Source organism: Triturus cristatus, chromosome 5_1 (assembly GCF_964204655.1).
Source record: "Triturus cristatus chromosome 5_1, aTriCri1.1, whole genome shotgun sequence".
NCBI classification, from domain to species: domain Eukaryota; kingdom Metazoa; phylum Chordata; class Amphibia; order Caudata; family Salamandridae; genus Triturus; species Triturus cristatus.
In genome coordinates this window covers 594,668,811-594,687,326 of record NC_140587.1, presented here as the reverse complement: position 1 = coordinate 594,687,326, position 18,516 = coordinate 594,668,811, and the positions used below count along the sequence as shown (strand labels likewise).

General features: G+C 43.5%; 1 protein-coding gene across 2 annotated transcripts in view; it reads right to left on the bottom strand.

Moving 5' to 3' along the window:
• Positions 1-18,516, bottom strand: part of CYP7B1 (cytochrome P450 family 7 subfamily B member 1) — a 666,301-nt gene that overhangs the window by 73,131 nt on the left and 574,654 nt on the right. For both annotated transcript variants that reach the window (XM_085605530.1, XM_085605531.1), the window contains exon 5: positions 4,510-4,688. In XM_085605530.1, the coding sequence (XP_085461656.1) occupies positions 4,510-4,688 (179 nt within the window). The remainder of the gene's footprint in view (positions 1-4,509; positions 4,689-18,516) is intronic.

The window sequence follows — 18,516 nt, the reverse complement described above, 5'->3', positions numbered from 1 at the left end:
GCACAAGAAAATGAAGATATTCACACAGTAATGTTAAAAACGAGGGTGAGCACAGGTTATCTTTTAGTGTGTATCTAGCTTACCATGACTAGAGAGGTGGTTCCTGCTTGGACAGGGTGCATACCTCTGCCAACCTGCAACCCCATTCCTAACAGTTTTACAAAGGAAGTTTTAGACCTAGCAAATGGTTAATTTTGCCAGGTCTAAATGACACACAGGCTGGAATGGTGGCCTGAGACATGTTCAAAGGGCTACTTAAGTGTGTTACACAATCAGTGCTGCAGACCCAGTATTGTCATTTAATTTACAGGCCCTGGGTACATGTAGTAGCACTTTACTAAGGACATACGAGTAAATTAAAAGTGCCAATTGGGTGTAAGCCAATTTCACAAGCTCTTTAGCACTGGTTAGCATTGGTAAAGTGTTCAGAGTCCTAAGGCCAACAAAATTGAAGCAAATAAAAACAGGAGGAATGAAGGCAAGAAGTTGAAGGAAAGTCACTTTTAATGCACTCATTAGACAAGAACTCATCTAAAAACCTGCTGATGATGAGAAAAATCTTCTTTCATTTAACATAGCAAGGGTATAGCAAGGGTAAACGCTCCTTGAATGTTTTGACTAAATATAGGGACAGCGTGGGACAGCCAATTATTTACTATAGACCTCTAATCTTATCTTAAGGAAATATCTTGTTCTTCTATTTGGACAATTAATTAGGTAACAGGAATGTGCAATAGCAGATCATTGTTGAAAAATAATGCTGTAAGTAGAGAGTGCAGCATGAATTCGTAGTTAATTTTTGTATTATTATATCCCGTTGCATTGCTAGAAAGAAAATGCATATAGAGAGGGCTTCATGCTGCTTCTATTAGAACGGTGATACGTGCTTTTGAATATATGTTTATGGTACAGTCATTTGAGACGACAACTTTTGTTGGAAAGACTTTTATTGATATAATCAAGAAGGTGGATTTGTACTGTATCACAATGTATTTTACTCGAACTTGTAGCATTTATGATTCATGTAAAGTATGTTCATACGACTTTTCTTAACCACAAACATTGAATTGGGAGGGCCCGAAGTGTAGCCAATTTTGGTGCACTGGTGTGACTACTAGATGTATAGCCTGTCTGTTAAGAATGTGGTGGGTACATTTTTCCTTAACATCTACACATTTTATTTGGCTTCTGTATTCCTACTTTAAACCTCTCTATATCTTCAATCTATACAGAGCTTCATAGGTGCTCAGCTCCAAATTGGAATCTTAGCCCTGCACATAGATAAAATTCGCTAGGTGTCTTTCACATTTACCAATACTCCCTAACAACAGGACACTTTCAACATAATGATGATTTGAGTGTCTTCGCAAAATAGGGCACTCACAGGGGTCAATCAACATAATCATAGAACGTTCCAATCAAAGTCAATGAACTATCAACTGAGAGACGCGCATATCCTGGTAATAATATGAAAAATTAAACTGTGCTGAGTGATGGAAATAAATAGACCCTTGATCGCAGGAACGCTCTTGCACAAATCCTTGGCAACACATATCTTAAAGTCGTGGACTGATGCAGCTTGCAAAAATATCTTTGTGAAGGGCCACCTGTTGGATATTATCCTTTTAATTCATTTCAGTTTCTAAGATTTCACCTTGAATTTTATACCGTACATGAGAGGGGAAAAATGGTCAATCTAATCCTTGCTTGAAGTGCAGTTTGTTGTGTTTATAATATAACTTCAAACCGTGGCAGGGTTACAACCTTGCGCACATCCAACGTTCTGTCAGTTTTATCGATCAGTATCTAACAGTGCTCTAGGGAAATCAAGGGGAACAGCCACCTATGCCCCAAAGTTCCTCCGTCACTAAAGTCACAAAGGAAAAAACTGAAAAACACAAAGAGATTCCCGAGCAAGAACAAGGCAATTTAGGCTTATAGTCAGCAGTTTACAATAGCAGTAAGGCAGGGACTGGTTAAATGTCCAATGAATCTTTTATTTCTTTAATCTTCTCTGTTTCTTCTCAATTCTTCCATAGTGACATATTGGTATCTTTAGAAACGCCACAGCGAACTCAGTAGCCAACACGTGTTTCGTCTCGGGTAAATTGCCCGGCGACTTCCTCAGGGCATAAAAACAAGTCTCAAACGGAATGTATGTAGTTGTTTATTCCGTCATATTTGTAACACAATCTGAGTATAGATCCTTATTCTTTTATCCATATATGCGTGAAAAATGTCTTTAACGAATTACAATCCCGATCAAAAGCATCAGATGACAGGGAAGATTAGTATATCTGAAATAGCGAAGAGAAGGAAAGGAGAGTGCTCCAAGCGTCACCAGTAACGTTTCCTGTGTGTTAAAAATGGTCAATCTAATCCTTGCTTGAAGTGCAATTTGTTGTGTTTATATACATTAAGGTATCTAAGGTAGAAAATAGAATGATTTTGCTATTTCCAGGGTATGGGTCGGTATATTGTTAATACTGATACTGTCACTTCACTTAATCATGCTTTAGCTAACATTGGGTATCACTGGTGTGGTCCCATTGTTATCACTTTATTTTGTACTAGACTTTGAGCGCAAAGTTAATAATTAATTGCAGGCATTTCACAAAAAGTAGTAAGACTGTGAAATAATGGTGTGAAGGCAATTGATCCCTTGTGTCTTTATTTTTAAGGTTCTGATTGTTAATAGTTAAAGCTGACTAAAATAAATGTATTTTTACTCTTTGCATAAAAGTATAGTGATGTACTATATGGATTTAAATATCTGGCATCTGTGCCATACAACACATAATAGGATTAGTACATATAGAGAGAGGCTAGGATGGTATGTATTGGAAGCAGAGCTCCCCCAAAACTCTTGGGTGAATGGGTCTGAAGTACTATCTACACTCCTCAAAGGCAAAGGCGCCTACTCAAATGAGCAATTAACATCACCTAAAACTGTGATGTTTAGACAGGCCTCCATGTCATTTCTGAAAGGAAGGCCTGTGATTGAGCTGGTACCAAAAAGCAAGTATGGATTGAACATGGTTTAGGTCTCTCTTTTGGTATGAATATCAGCACCTGAACTTGGGAGGCATAATCGCTGAGGCTTCATCTCACTTTCACTCATCCGCTCCCTCCTTGAAGGTTGACAAAAATCGTCAATATGAAAAACAATACAGTTGCCTGCCAAACCATGACACAAGCACGTTGTCCTGTCAACAAGGATGGAACAGCAAGCCATTCAGCATTGTGGGAATGTATTGCATTGTGTTGTGGTTGGGTTTATGTGGTGTTTCATACCCCGACGGGGTGCTGAAGCACATATGCGGATAGGCAATGTGGCACTCCATGGATCTTTTTACATGGGAGAATGTAGGTTTCTGGCCTAAGTGTTTTCATGTTGTGCAGAGTGACCAGAAGTGAAATCTTACAATGGAAAATCTGTCAAGAAGAGAAACCAACCCCTGATTTCTTATGATCAGTCCTTAAAGACGGGATACTGATGGGTGGTCAGTATCCAGTTTACATTTTGAGTAGCACTAAGTTGGACGACAAAAGAAAAAAGTAATTATAAAGTAGATTAAATCACATAATCAAACAACACGGGTGTGCTGGAGTCGAACTATAGAAATAATTAAGTAAATAAACAAAAACCAGCACAAGCATCAAGTCCTTGTGTTTGGTATTGTTAACTCATTAATCATGAATTAATGGCCGTGTGAGGGAACTTATTGTATAATTTTGGCCATCGATATAGGAGCATTCCATCCATTCCTCTGCCTGCTCCGGCAGCACCCATCTCACAGCAGCAACAAGCCATCCCGCAAGAGATGCTCAGGGAGGGGAGAGCGCGACGGTATTCAAAGTATTCTATTTGCATGCAGGTGGCGAACTTCACGGGCTGCATTAAGGCTGAGCCAGGGTGGATTAATTTCCAGTCTTTTGATATTCATTAACTCTAGCTTCAGGGGAAAAAACGCGAGGCGATGACACAATTACCCTCAGAGCTTCACTGTGGCGCAACAGCTTTGCAATCTCAGTTCACAACTCTCGACTAATTGATCAAGAAAGGGCGAGTTTCCATGAGGGGAGGTGAAAAAGCATAAGTTTCAAGCATGATACTGACAGTACGGGGCTTCGAAGAGTCAGTGATGTTTAGGAGTCATTTAACTAAGTGACCCAGATTATATGATATTTTAATAACCTTCCATCCTTCTGTTTTTGTGTAGCTGTTAAAGGAATTGTCACTGAACAAAACCATCCATTTAATTAAATGTTTATGGTAGTTAATGCTCAATTATCAGTTCCTTAGAAAAAAAGGGAAGTACATGAAATCTCATCACTTTATTCATTTCCACAAGCTAGGCATTGTTTGACATCCGGGGCTTTTTCGGAAAGAATCAAGATATCGAGCGATTTGTTCCACAAGAAAGAGTCAATTGAAACATAATAGAAAAAAATGACAAAAAAGCAATGTGTACAGTTCTGTGCCTAAAGCACCAGTTGCATATTTACCTCTGGGTCACTGTAAACCTCCGGGTCAGTGTGCAGCGTCGGGGGGAAGAGAGCTAACATGTCTCCTTTCCTCAGAGACCAACCCTGGTTTCCCTCGAGCTTGAGGAGGAAATCCTGCTGCACGACTCGTATGTTCATGGAAGCCGTGGACATCCGGAAGCTCTCGTGGACCGCACTATCTGCAGGAGGACAACACAAAACGAGGAGGAGAGGTTATATACAGGGCACAAGTCCTAAAAAAAAAGAAGTGGGGGGACGCTGACGTCACGACAGGAAGTGACGTCACGAAAGGTGGCTTGCACCATCAGACTCATTGCCTGCCCTCGCTCACCCCTTAGATGCGATTGCATCAGAGAAGCCAGTGCGTGAACAGCGTTCTGAATGAGCTCCAATCTCGCCCCAGAGATGCCAAAGAGTGAATGTGTGGCTCCATTTGCTCCAGTTATCAAGCTCCTGGTAAAATAAGTGGGGGGACGCCGTCCACCCGCGTGGTACCCCGACTCGAGCCCTGGTTATATATGTAAAAAGGTAGAGGCTGCGATGGAGACATAGGGACCTGGCGTTGTGAGATCATCTCTGAGTGGATAGGGATAGGTAAAAGATGCTATTAGTATGTACTAGGAAGCAAAACAATGGGCCAACCCATCAAATACTACTGTACGCGCTCTTTGTTCTCTGGAATTTGATAGGCCTTAGCAACTTCCAACCAACCTCAGCTTGAAGATGGGTCCGGCAATCAATGAAGCTTGTCACAGACATTAGATTTTCATAGTACAACAAAACAACTCTAACCTTGGGATCTGGAGTGGCGTGCTACTCTCCAAAAGCGCTTCAACGCCTTGGCAGGGGTAGTAAGCGCTATGTAAATTCAATACAACAGGGCAATAGTATGCAATTCAAGCCATGAACCAATCAGTACCTGTGGAACCTGTTTACATACAACAAATTTGCAGAAGACATGTAAGTGGATGTTCTGAACAGGTTTCTTCCTAACCTTGAAACATTGTTGTAAAACTGTCCTCAGAGAACGTGGGGGTGAGATCAGCAGAGTGTACTACGTGCATAGCCTCTCCAAATAATGCCTTGTTCGGGTTTGCATGCTTGTTGAGCACAGATATACCCTTCCCTCTTGGGGCTGCTTTCTGTCTTCAGTTCCTGTGCTGGAAGGGTCTGGAAGCTGAATGTCCTTGCTTTCCCAATGGCCTTCACCTTTTGCTCCCACCATGGCAGATTTTATGGCTAATTTCCGTTAATTTACCCTGGCAGTTTGAGGAGGAATTCCTCCAGGAATAATATGCATAATTTGCATAAATCATTCTGCTAGCAATGTGTATGAGCGTGTAGCTCCCGTCTATGGCTGCTTCTCTCACTCAGTAATCAAAGCTGACTTTTTCCCGACGATTATGTATGGGTGGTGTAGTGTTGTGACTGGCTTCCCCTTCATCACCAGTATAAAAACCTCACAAAGAGATGAGGAGAAGAGGCAGCGTGTGCCTCTCCAGAGCAGCCATGGCTTTTTCTGAGTGAAATAAGCCACGCAGCACACAAAAGGCAAGCCCCTGGTGCATGGCGCCGGAGCACCCACAACCCTTTCGCTAAAAGGTTAGCAGTCACAGGCAGTCAGGGGGCACGGGAAATGCATGTGCAAAAAACATACAAACAAATGTTCTTTCAGGAAAAATTAAATCTGGCCCACCATGCATAGCAAATAAAGCTGCGGCGGATGCTTTGTCGCAGGAGGTTTTTCCTTAAGCGTGCATTTGTCTAAAGAAATGAGGCTGCGGTCAGCTCAGCGTGGCCAGCGCTGTGATTCAATGTGACGTACTGTGAGTCTGTGCATATTCTTTTGGACTGCCTTCGTTACTATAATCAGGCAGAGTCAAATCGGCTTGTTGGTGACGAAGCCAGAGAAGAACCCTGGTTCCAGAATCTGGCCTCCACTGCGGATAGCCACAAGGCACCTGACACGATAGATTTCAACTGGCAGCGTGTTACAGTTAAAAAGAGAGGGGGGGAAAACTTTCCGCGCTACAAAGGAATGGACCAGCCTCGTCTCTTTGGCTGTCGGCAGCCACAGAAATATGTAGCTGAATCGCGCCTTTCTGGTGTCGGGTCTGGAAATGGTAGCTGACATATGCAGCCATGCCGCTTGCCCAAGATATGAAGCAGGGAGAGGGAAGAAATGCTAAATTATTCCGGGGCAGCTGCTGCGAAATAACAGGTTCGCCTCCACCAGCCCGGGCAACACCATCAGATCCTATTGGCTGACAAGCTTCCAGGAACGCTGGCAGTCCTGGTGCCCAGTGCAGTATCACAGATGACAATTGGGCAAGCATATCTTATGCAGGAGTTAATCACAATAATGGAGCACAAAGCGTGGCTTAGCAGTCAGATCGTAAATGACAAATCTGTTTTACCTTCCAGTACCAGTTATAAGTGGGGGGCTCGGTTGGCTCGGGCTCTGGGCGCTCATGCCGATAATTATTAGATGACAAAAGTAATGAGTCACATTATGGTCAACAAAGGGGAATGGGTTTGTGTGGGTCTGCTGGCTAATGCAACGAAACAGAAGAGGACAGCTTACCACAGACCCTGCGCGAGGACAGGCGCTGTGCATTGAGAAAAATGACAGTCGCGCGGCAGCGCTGCCGCCTGCGCGTGCACTTGTCATAGTTCAGCAGACACCAGCCAGTGCTACTAACAGACCAGCTGGGTAGCTTGGGAGGCCTCCCAGTCTGCTCCGTGAGGTACGGTAAATTATCCGGCAGGGTAGAGGAACATCTGTTTCCGTGCTGGTGCCGAACAAACAAGGCAATTTGAAGCATACCTAGGGATAAGCAGGCGGCACGTGCACACCACCGTCACCCCCACCCCAACCCACGCACAAGATTTTAAAATCCGTTTTACAACCTCGACAAAAAAGGAAGATGCCACTTTGTTAACAATGGGATCCTGGGAGGGCATTTTATTTTAGGCTTTGAATTAAGCTAGAGATGAGGGCAGACTTCATACTGTAGTGCTTATTCTTAGAATCCTCCTACCTCTGATCTTGTACCCAAGCAGTGATTTAGTTCTGTTTATTTTTGATTTAAAAGGCTACTGTTTCAATAGACTTATAAATATTCAGTCTTTAAACCTAATTTGCTATACTTAGTTCACATGCCTTGAAGCATTTGTCTTCCAATTTCCACTGAATAAATGCGTACTAATGAGAAATGGAGCAAGCTGCCGAGGCAAGGCTGGGCGACTTGAGTCTGGCCTGCCACCAGCTTGTGATAGGCAGGAAAATTGAGTTAAAATGAAAAGTCTTGTCAGCTGAAGTACAACATGGGAGGCAAACAGCGAGCTGTCAATCAAACCGCCCGGCCAGGAGATGCAGGTAATGGAAGGTCACAGGGAACCATTTGTCCATTTGGATCTCATGGTGGGCAAAGTTAATTTTAATGAAACATGATCTCCGTTTGTAAATCTTCTAGAAAACCTATTGTGAATAATTAATCGGCTGCTGATTTTAGATCAGTTTGTGACTGGCAATAGGCACAATGTGTTGAACAAGTACATAGTGAAGTAGATCTTTTTAATACTGTCCCACGATCTGACAGAAGACACTCAAATTTAGGAGGATACTGTTTCAGACAGAAGTCCAATCTTGTTCATTACAGTGCATGCACAGGTACTGACTTGCAAATCAATTCACTTCAAACTGGCCTTACCCACATTAGTTACTCTAGTATCAAGGTCACTTAACTACGTGTTCAACATTCACACAACTGATTGTTTTCATAGTGAGCAAGGGGCAACAATGTTACTGACCAACAGTGACCAAACTAAATAGGTTACGCACTGCGCCCCACCATCATTGGTAAATCTCTTGAGCAAATAACCAAAATTAAAGGATGACCTCCTGGCCAGTTTCTAAACCATACTTGTAAAAGTAAATTGTGTTTGATGCGGGGCAGGGTATGTATTTGTGGTAGCACAAAATGTCTTTTGTGTCACTGTAGTAATGACTCCGGATACTGGTACTTGAATATCTGTCCTTTATTAGATTACCAACAGCTCTCAATGTGGAGCTCCCTTCACTAGTAAGCTGTCAACTGCTGGTGAACGGAATGCTATGGTGTGTCAAAAATCCAACAGATTGCAAGAGCGTACTCACATTCTAACTTTGCATGGAACAAAATATAGATCATAACACATCCCCTCTCGCTACACTTTTTAGAAAACCATTAACAAGTTCTAAGAAAACAACAAAGAGTCTGATTAAAGCACATCCTCTTTGGTTGAACACAAGAAAGATAAAACATGAACATATATACACATACCCAGGTGCGTGGATAAAATTACCACCGCATACACTTGCACATGAGAAAACGGGTACAAAGTTGAAATCAATTGACATAATCTCGTACATAACCTGGTGGTCTCCTGAGACTGGGTACTCTTGTCACCAGCCTGCACCTGCCACCATTGGTACTGCCTTGTATACTATTCCTCTCATTCATTCCGGATTTATGTTGACTAACAACACTGCACCCCTGCATTCCATTCACTACTTCTTCAGCTCTCATAAACATAAAACCACTACAACCTTCATCCCTTTTCCCACCACTTGAACTCTCAATCCCACCATAATTTGCGACCCTTCTCAAAATGTATCTTTCACCATCCTTCAAAACCACATGCCACTTATGTACGTCTTTCACTGCAAAAGGTCCTGTAAACTAAGACAACCCACTCTTGACACATCCTGATTTCATCTTGACTGGTACGGCATGGTGAGCAAAAAACGATGGATTTAGGCCCAGATCTCTGTACTAGGGTGAATGTATGACATTGTTCTGCATACTGTCCATCAACTATTGTTTTTGCATTTGTCACCCAGAGTGGGAAGGGTATGCCAGACTTGGGTCCCGTGCTCTCCATGCCACTGGAATCAAGCTATCCTGGCTGAAGAGGGGTGAAACCCCGAAACCGGTCCTAGGATGCTTGTTTCCAGTCTAGGGAGGACCTGGCTTGGCAGTCTGAGCTGGACTGTACCCATGAGACACAGGGTCAAGACTGATTTGCATATGGCTGGGTTCAAACTGGAACAGCATGGTGAGCAAAAAAACGATGGGTTTAGGCCCAGATCTCTGTACTGGGGTGAATGTATGACATTGTTCTGCATTCTGTCCATCAACTGTTGTTTTTGCATTTGTCACCCCGAGTGGGAAGGGTATGCCCAGACGTGGGTCCCGTGCTCTCCATGCCACTGGAATCAAGCTATCCTGGCTGAAGAGGGGTGAAACCCCGAAACCGGTCCTAGGATGCTTATTTCCAGTCAAGGGAGGAGCTGGCTTGGCAGTTCGGGCTGGACTGTACCCATGAGCCACAGGGTCAAGACTGATTTGCATATGGCTGGGTTCAAACTGGAATGGCATGGTGAGCAAAAAAATGATGGATTTAGGCCCAGATCACTGTACTGGGATCAATGTATGGCATTGTACTACATTCTGTCCATCAACTCTTGTTTTTGCATTTGTCACCCCGAGTGGGAAGGGTATGCCCAGAAGTGGGTTACGTGCTCTCCATGCCAGTGGAATTGAGCTATCCTGGCTGAAGAGGGGTGAAACCCCGAAACCAGTCCTAGGATGCTTGTTTCCCGTCCAGGGAGGACCTGGCTTGGCAGTCTGAGCTGGACTGTACCCATGAGACACAGGGTCAAGACTGATTTGCATATGGCTGGGTTCAAACTGGAACAGCATGGTGAGCAAAAAAACGATGGGTTTAGGCCCAGATCTCTGTACTGCGGTGAATGTATGACGTTGTTCTGCATTCTGTCCATCAACTGTTGTTTTTGCATTTGTCACCCCGAGTGGGAAGGGTATGCCCAGACGTGGGTCCCGTGATCTCCATGCAACTGGAATCAAGCTATCCTGGCTGAAGAGGGGTGAAACTCCGAAACCGGTCTTAAGATGCTTGTTTCCAGTCCAGGGAGGGCCTGGCTTGGCAGTTTGGGCTGGACTATACCCATGAGGCACAGGGTCAAGACTGATTTGCATATGGCAGGGTTCAAACTGGAACGGCACGGTGAGCAAAAAAACGATGGATTTAGGCCCGGATCTCTGTACTGGGATCAATGTATGGCATTGTTCTACATTAAGTCCATCAACTGTTGTTTTTGCATTTGTCACCCCGTGTGGGAAGGGTATGCCCAGCCGTGGGTCACGTGCTCTCCATGCCACTGGAATCAAGCTATCCTGGCTGAAGAAGGGTGAAACCCCGAAACCGGTCTTAGGATGCTTGTTTCAAGTCCAGGGAGGACCTGGCTTGGCAGATTGGGCTGGACTGTACCCATGAGCCACAGGGTCAAGACTGATTTGCATATGGCTGGGTTCAAACTGGAATGGCATGGTGAGCAAAAAAACGATGGATTTAGGCCCAGATCTCTGTACTGGGGTGAATGTATGACATTGTTCTGCATTCTGTGCATCAACTGTTGTTTTTGCATTTGTCACCCCGAGTGGGAAGGGTATGCCCAGACGTGGGTCCCGTGCTCTCCATGCCACTGGAATCAAGCTATCCTGGCTGAAGAGGGGTGAAACCCCGAAACCGGTCCTAGGATGCTTATTTCCAGTCAAGAGAGGAGCTGGCTTGGCAGTTCGGGCTGGACTGTACCCATGAGGCACAGGGTCAAGACTGATTTGCATATGGCTGGGTTCAAACTGGAACGGCATGGTGAGCATAAAAATTATGGATTTAGGCCCAGATCACTGTACTGGGATCAATGTATGGCATTGTACTACATTCCGTCCATCAACTCTTGTTTTTGCATTTGTCACCCGAGTGGGAAGGGTATGCCCAGAAGTGGGTCACGTGCTCTCCATGCCAGTGGAATTGAGCTATCCTGGCTGAAGAGGGGTGAAACCCCAAAACCAGTCCTAGGATGCTTGTTTCCAGTCCAGGGAGGACCTGGCTTGGCAGTTCGGGCTGGACTGTACCCATGAGGCACAGGGTCAAGACTGATTTGCATATGGCTAGGTTCAAACTGGAACGGCATGGTGAGCAAAAAAACGATGGATTTAGACCCAGATCTCTGTACTGGGGTGAATGTATGACATTGTTCTGCATTCTGTCCATAAACTGTTGTTTTTGCATTTGCCACCCCGAGTGGGAAGGGTATGCCCAGATGTGGGTCTCGTGCTCTCCATGCCACTGGAAACAAGCTATCCTGGCTGAAGAGGGGTGAAACCCCGCAACCCGTCCTAGGATGCTTGTTTCCAGTCCAGGGAGGATCTGGCTTGGCAGTTTGGGCTGGACTGTACCCATGAGGCACAGGTTCAAAACTGATTTGCATATGGCTGGGTTCAAACTGGAAAGGCATGGTGAGCAAAACAATGATGGATTTAGACCCAGATCTCTGTATTGGGGTGAATGTATGACATTGTTCTGCACTCTGTCCATCAACTGTTGTTTTTGCATTTGTCACCCCGAGGGGGAAGGGTATGCCTAGACGTGGGTCCCTTGCTCTCCATGCCACTGGAATCAAGCTATCCTGGCTGAAGAGGGGTGAAACCGTGAAACCGGTCCTAGGATGCTTGTTTCCAGGCCAGGGAGGACCTGGCTTAGCAGTTTGGGCTGGACTGTACCCATGAGGCACAGGGTCAAGACTGATTTGCATATGGCTGGGTTCAAACTGGAGCAGCATGGTGAGCAAAAAAACGATGGGTTTAGGCCCAGATCTCTGTACTGGGGTGAATGTATGACATTGTTCTGCATTCTGTCCATCAACTGTTGTTTTTGCAGCTTGTGATAGGCAGGAAAATTTAGTTAAAATGAAAAGTCTTGTCAGCTGAAGTACAACATGGGAGGCAAACAGCGAGCTGTCAATCAAACAGCCCGGCCAGAAGATGCAGGTAATGGAAGGCCACAGGGAACCATTTGTCCATTTGGATCTCATGGTGGGCAAAGTTAATTTTAATGAAACATGATCTCTGTTTGTAAATCTTCTAGAAATCCTATTGTGAATAATTAATCGGCTGCTGTTTTTAGATCAGTTTGTGACTGGCAATAGGCACAATGTGTTGAAAAAGTATATTTTGAAGTAGATCTTTATAATACTGTCCCACGATCTGACTGAAGACACTCAAATATAGGAGGATACTGTTTCCGACAGAAGTCCAATCTTGTTCATTACAGTGCATGCACAGGTACTGACTTGCAAATCAATTCACTTCAAACTGGCCTTACCCACATTAGTTACTCTAGTATCAAGGAAACTTAACTACGTGTTCAACATTCACACAACTGAATGTTTTCATAGTGAGGAAGGGGCAACAATGTTACTGACCAACAGTGACCAAACAAATTAGGTTTACGACTACGCCCCACCATCATTGGTGAATCTCTTGAGCAAATAACCAAAATTAAAGGATGACCTCCTGGCCAGTTTCTAAACCATACCTGTAAAAGTAAATTGTGTTTGATGCGGGGCAGGGTATGTGTTTGTGGTAGCACAATATGTCTTTTGTGTCACTGTAGTAATGACTCCGGATACTGGTACTTGAATATCAGTCCTTTATTAGATTACCAACAGCTCTCAATGTGGAGCTCCCTTTACTAGTAAACTGTCAACTGCTGGTGAACGGAATGCCATGGTGTGTCAAAAATCCAATAGAATGCAAGAGCGTACTCACATTCTAACATTGCATGGAACAAAATATAGATCATAACACATCCCCTCTCGCTACACTTTTTAGAAAATCATTAACAAGTTATAGGAAAACAACAAAGAGTCTGATTAAAACGCATCCTCTTTGGTTGAACATAAGAAAGATAAAACATGAACATATATACACATACCCAGGTGCGTGGATACAATTACCACCGCATACACTTGCACATGAGAAAACGGGTACAAAGTTGAAATCAATTTACATATTCTCGTACATAACCTGGTGGTCTCCTGAGACTGGGTACTCTTGTCACCAGCCTGCACCTGCCACCATTGGTACCGCCTTGTATACTATTCCTCTCATTCATTCCGGATTTATGTTGACTAACAACCCTGCACTCCTGCATTCCATTCACTACTTCTTCAGCTCTCATAAACATAAACCCACTACAACCTTCATCCCTTTCCCCACCACTTGAACTGTCAATCCCACCATACTTTGCCACCCTTCTCAAAATGTATCTTTCAACATTCTTCAAAACTACATGCCATTTATGTACCTCTTTCACTGCAAAAAGTCCTCTAAACTTAGACAACCCACTCTTGACACATCCTGATTTCATCTTGACTAAATTCCCAACTTGAATCCTGGAATTCCACATGTCCATCATGACATCTTTATTGTATTGAACACTCCTTCTAGTCAACAAATTCTGTATCCATGAGGGATTTAATTTGGAGATGAGTTTCCTACCCCTGATCATTCTGAAGGGACCTCCACCATAATTGTATTTTCTGTGGTGCAATAAGCCCACACCATATCATAGATCATGCTCTCCACATCCAAATGATTGGCTATTGTCATCTACAAAGCTGCTTTTATCATTCGGCTTGCTCTTTCAACCATTCCATTGGCCTGGGGATTGTACAACGTGGTGCATGAGTGCTTTATGCCACGTGATGCCAAAAACACTTTCATTTCAACTGAAGTGAGACAAGTTCCATTACCAGTGATTAACACTGCCGGGTCCCACTCTTCACTAAATACTTCACATAAAGCATTTATGGTCACTCTCATCGTGATCTCAGTCAGAAACGTGACCACTAACCACCTTGAATGGATATCAACCTTTACCATGGTAAACCTTTTTCCGCCATCGACAATAGACATCTGACCTATAAAGTCCATACACACTATGCCAAGTTTTGCCTGGATCATGAATACAACCAAGATTAGATTGTGCACCCACCTCTAGTCATTGTCACTCTCCATGCACTCAGGACATCTTTCCACCCTTTCCACCACATCTCTATCAATGGCAGACCACCAAAATTCCACTCCGAACCTTTTCTTGGTGACTGTCTGCCCTAAATGTCCTTTGTGAGCATATCAAATAACCTTTTATTTACCTCAATTAAAGGTACAATTTTGTCAGTTTGCATCACAACCTTGCCATCCACTTCTGAAAATTCATCCAGGATTTTCCCAAAAGACCTTAATTACACAGGTAAAGAGCTTTGTCTCCTTCCTCCTAGCTGTATCATCTCTATAATGCCTTTAAGAACTTCATAGTGTCCCATGGCCGTGGACCACTCCACTTTGCTTACAGCTCCCCGACTTCAATAGATCACATTCCCCACACAAATCACAGAACCCTTTAGTTCACACTCTAGTACAGCTTCCTCATCTACACATCTCACAGATTGGTGTGACAAGCAATCTGCCTGAAAATCTTTCCATCCTGGTAAAAATTCTGTGCTAAAATTATATTCTTAAAGATGCAATGCTAACCTAGCAAGTCTGGCGGAGCCTTTGCCCGCCCCTCCTGGTGACAACATTTTCATAAGCTTTTGTGATCTGTTGGTAACACAATATTGGAACCACAAATGTATGTTCTGTAGTCCTCCAACCCACATGCCACTGCTAAAGCTTCCTTCTTAATATCAGTATAATGCTGTTCTGTTGTTGTCATTGTGTGTGAAGCAAAGGCTACAGTTGTTTCTGCAGACCCATGCTTTTGTGATAACACTGCCCTATATCCTGTAACACGGGCATCAACACTGATAATGGCTTTTTTCCTTGTATCAAATGGAACTAAAATTCCTGCATAACACACCTCATCCTTTATGTTTTGGAAACACTCATGTTGTTCTTTTCTCCACAGAAAACTTACACCTCTCCGCATCAAACACTTAAGGTTCTCTGTTTTACTAGCAAAGTCCTTCACGAAGTTCTCAAAGAATTCTATTAATCCCAGAAAGGAGCAAAGCTGCTCCTTGACTTTGGGTACAGGAGCAGATTTCACAGCATGTAATAGATCTCTCTTGGGTGTCACACCTACCATTGATAATGTGTGTCTGAGATACTCAATCTCTTCTACAAGAAATTCACACTTGTGTCTGAGATACTCAATGTCTTCTACAAGAAATTCACACTTTTCCTTGTGTAACGTTTATCCAAGAGTTACACTATGACTCTCCACACTGTCTCCAAAGACCAAGATATCATCCTGAAAATAGATGACATTGTCCAAACCCTTAACCACTTCATTCATCATCCTCTAAATGACACTAGCCACTGATGTTAAACCAAATTGCTCCTAGAGATTTGGTACGTGCCTTCCATGGTGATCAACGCAGTTAAGGGTTTGGACCTATCGTGGAGACATATTTGGTGGTATGCATATTTGAGATCCAGCTTTGAGAAGTATCTCCCACCCTTCAACAACAACACCAGCTCATTCATGTTGGGTAATGGAAAATTGTACATTACAATACTTTGATTTAAACTCTTCAGGTCAACACAGAACCTCAGTTTTAAATACTTTTTTCATGATAACCACAGGAGAGATCCATTGTGAGATTTCTATTGGTTCAATCACTCCACTGTCAAGCATGTTCCTTAAGAGCTCTTCAACCTACTCCCTCATGAGAATAGGGAACTTTCTAACCTTGTGCTGTGAAGGTACTGCTTCATGTTTCAACTTAATTTTGTGCATATTGTCCTTCAACTTACCCATCTCCTCCCTGAAAACATCATTCGTCCCTGCTAAAATTCCCTCAAGCGTGACATCTTCTACCACCCTCACCTGGGTGGGTGCATGAGGATTAATGATAATGTGAAGGTCGTATTGATGGAATCACCCCAGAATAGGAGGTCCAGACTCTGCCACACATACACTTTACCCATGACCTGTCTGCCTTTGAAAGTAATACTCGTCATCATATACCCTATGATGTCTATCTGTTCTCCTTGGTACCCACCAGGGTTTATGTCTTTTGGCAACAATATTACACAGGCCATTCTTTCACAAATAAGATCTTTGGAATTATGGTGTAAAACGAACCTGAGTCGATCATTAACTCCACCATTCTACTCTTGTTTCAAAAATGTGCCTTTGGTCTATTGACTCTACCTGCTAGCTCCTGTCCATCGTTTACACATAATACCCTATCTGTCACCATTGAACATACGCCTATAGTGTCTTCCATTTAATGTAGCCACTTTCTTTCTGCCTTTGTCTTTTTTCTTACACATTCTGGCAAACTGCCCTTTTTGCCCACTTGGCGTCTGAGGTATGATAGCTACTGCCACACCTACTGCAGCTCTTAAATGTATTTTTGCCAAAATTACTCGCTCATACACCTTTACTTGCCTCCCCCCTTGATGCTGGGCCCGGTTAAAACTACTTCTCCCTCAACAACTGTAACCTCACCTCCTTTTTAGGTCGAGCCCTGAGCCAGCGCGCAAGCACTGCTCTGTGGTTGATCTGGGGTGGTTGAGTACGGGAGATAAGCCATGCCCACTCACCCGCCCATCTTTTTCATTAGCTTGTGTCTCTGTCATTCCTAAATGCTGCCTTCCGATTGGTTTATAGGCTTGCTAGTCCCTCCTTATGACGGCCATGTCATCATTTGTATCCTTCCAAAGTTACTGACCCCTTTACTTCAAGTGTTGCACAGTAACTCTTTTCTTCCCGTGCCTTCTCCCCCCTCCCACAGTCCATGTTCTCGCCCCCCCACTCTCGTTTTTTGTGCCTTCTCGCTCACAGCCCCCCGCCCGCACTCCCATTTTCAATGCAATAGGTCTCGTGTAAATGCGAGTCCTATTGCATTGCAAATGCTTGTTTTTCTTCCTCCCTCTCCATTTCTCGCATGCAATATTCTGAATCCTTCACCATCTTTGCAATTTCTATGGCATCCATTAAAGAAGGATCTACTGCTGCCCACAATCTTTCCTGCATTTTTCAGCTCCTACACTGAACGATAAGTTGACTTCTGATCATCTCATCTGTTAAAGCACCAAATTACACTTGATAGATAACTCTCTCAACTGTGTTACAAACTGCTCTACTGATTCCTCAACCCTCTGTGGTAGGTTATAAAATTTGTGTCATCTCATAACTACATTTGTGCTCTTTGCTAATCTTACTTCCAATCTCTTCCGTGCCTCCTCATAAACACCCTCAAAAGGTTTCCCCACCATTTTCAAGTGCCACAGGTAAGTGCTGCACTTCTTTGCCTAACAAACTGAACAACATTTCTTTTTTTCGGCAAGAACTAAACTCCTGACCATCCAGGGCTTCCAAGTAGTTGTTGAAAATGTCAACCCACTCCTCCCACTCAACCATTAGCACTCCTGGTTGTGCTAACAACTGTGGAGGTTGTGTAATTGATGATATATCCAGTGTGTCAATTCATTCTAATTAAACTATCCTGAACTTTTACATGGCCATGGACCCTGTGGATGATAAGAAAGCCCTTACACCAAAATAAGACTCAAGCACTGAACAAAAAAAACAATACTGTCAGTGGTATCACAAATTTCCCTGTATTGTCCCCCCCCCACCCCTTCTCCAGTGCCCTGGTGAATTTCATGAACAGTGGCTCTTGAAGGTCTTCACCACCATTGCTTAGTTGATCAATCTGTAGCCACACTGCCCCTCGAATGCATCTTGGGTGTCCCCATTGCACTAGGTGCAGAACCTGTTGGAGCTCGTTCCTGCAATTTTACAATTTCAATGCACAAATTGCCTGTACAATTCCTTACTTCGCCTTCTAAAACGCTAAAACAGTTAGGAGAATTAGAGATACATATGAAACTCAATAATGGCAACGCAGTGACAACAACGTACATTTCAGACTGTGGAAATTCAATTTAATTTCAAATTCAATTTAATTTTCACAGTCTGAAATGTACGTTGTTGTCACTGCGTTGCCATTATTGAGTTTCGTATGTATCTGTAATTCTCCTAACTGTTTTCGCTTATGTATCTTCCTTCCCCTCCTTGCTCCCCCAGGCTAATGAGGCTCTATTTAACAGGCATGTTATTTAAGTCCTGATAATGATC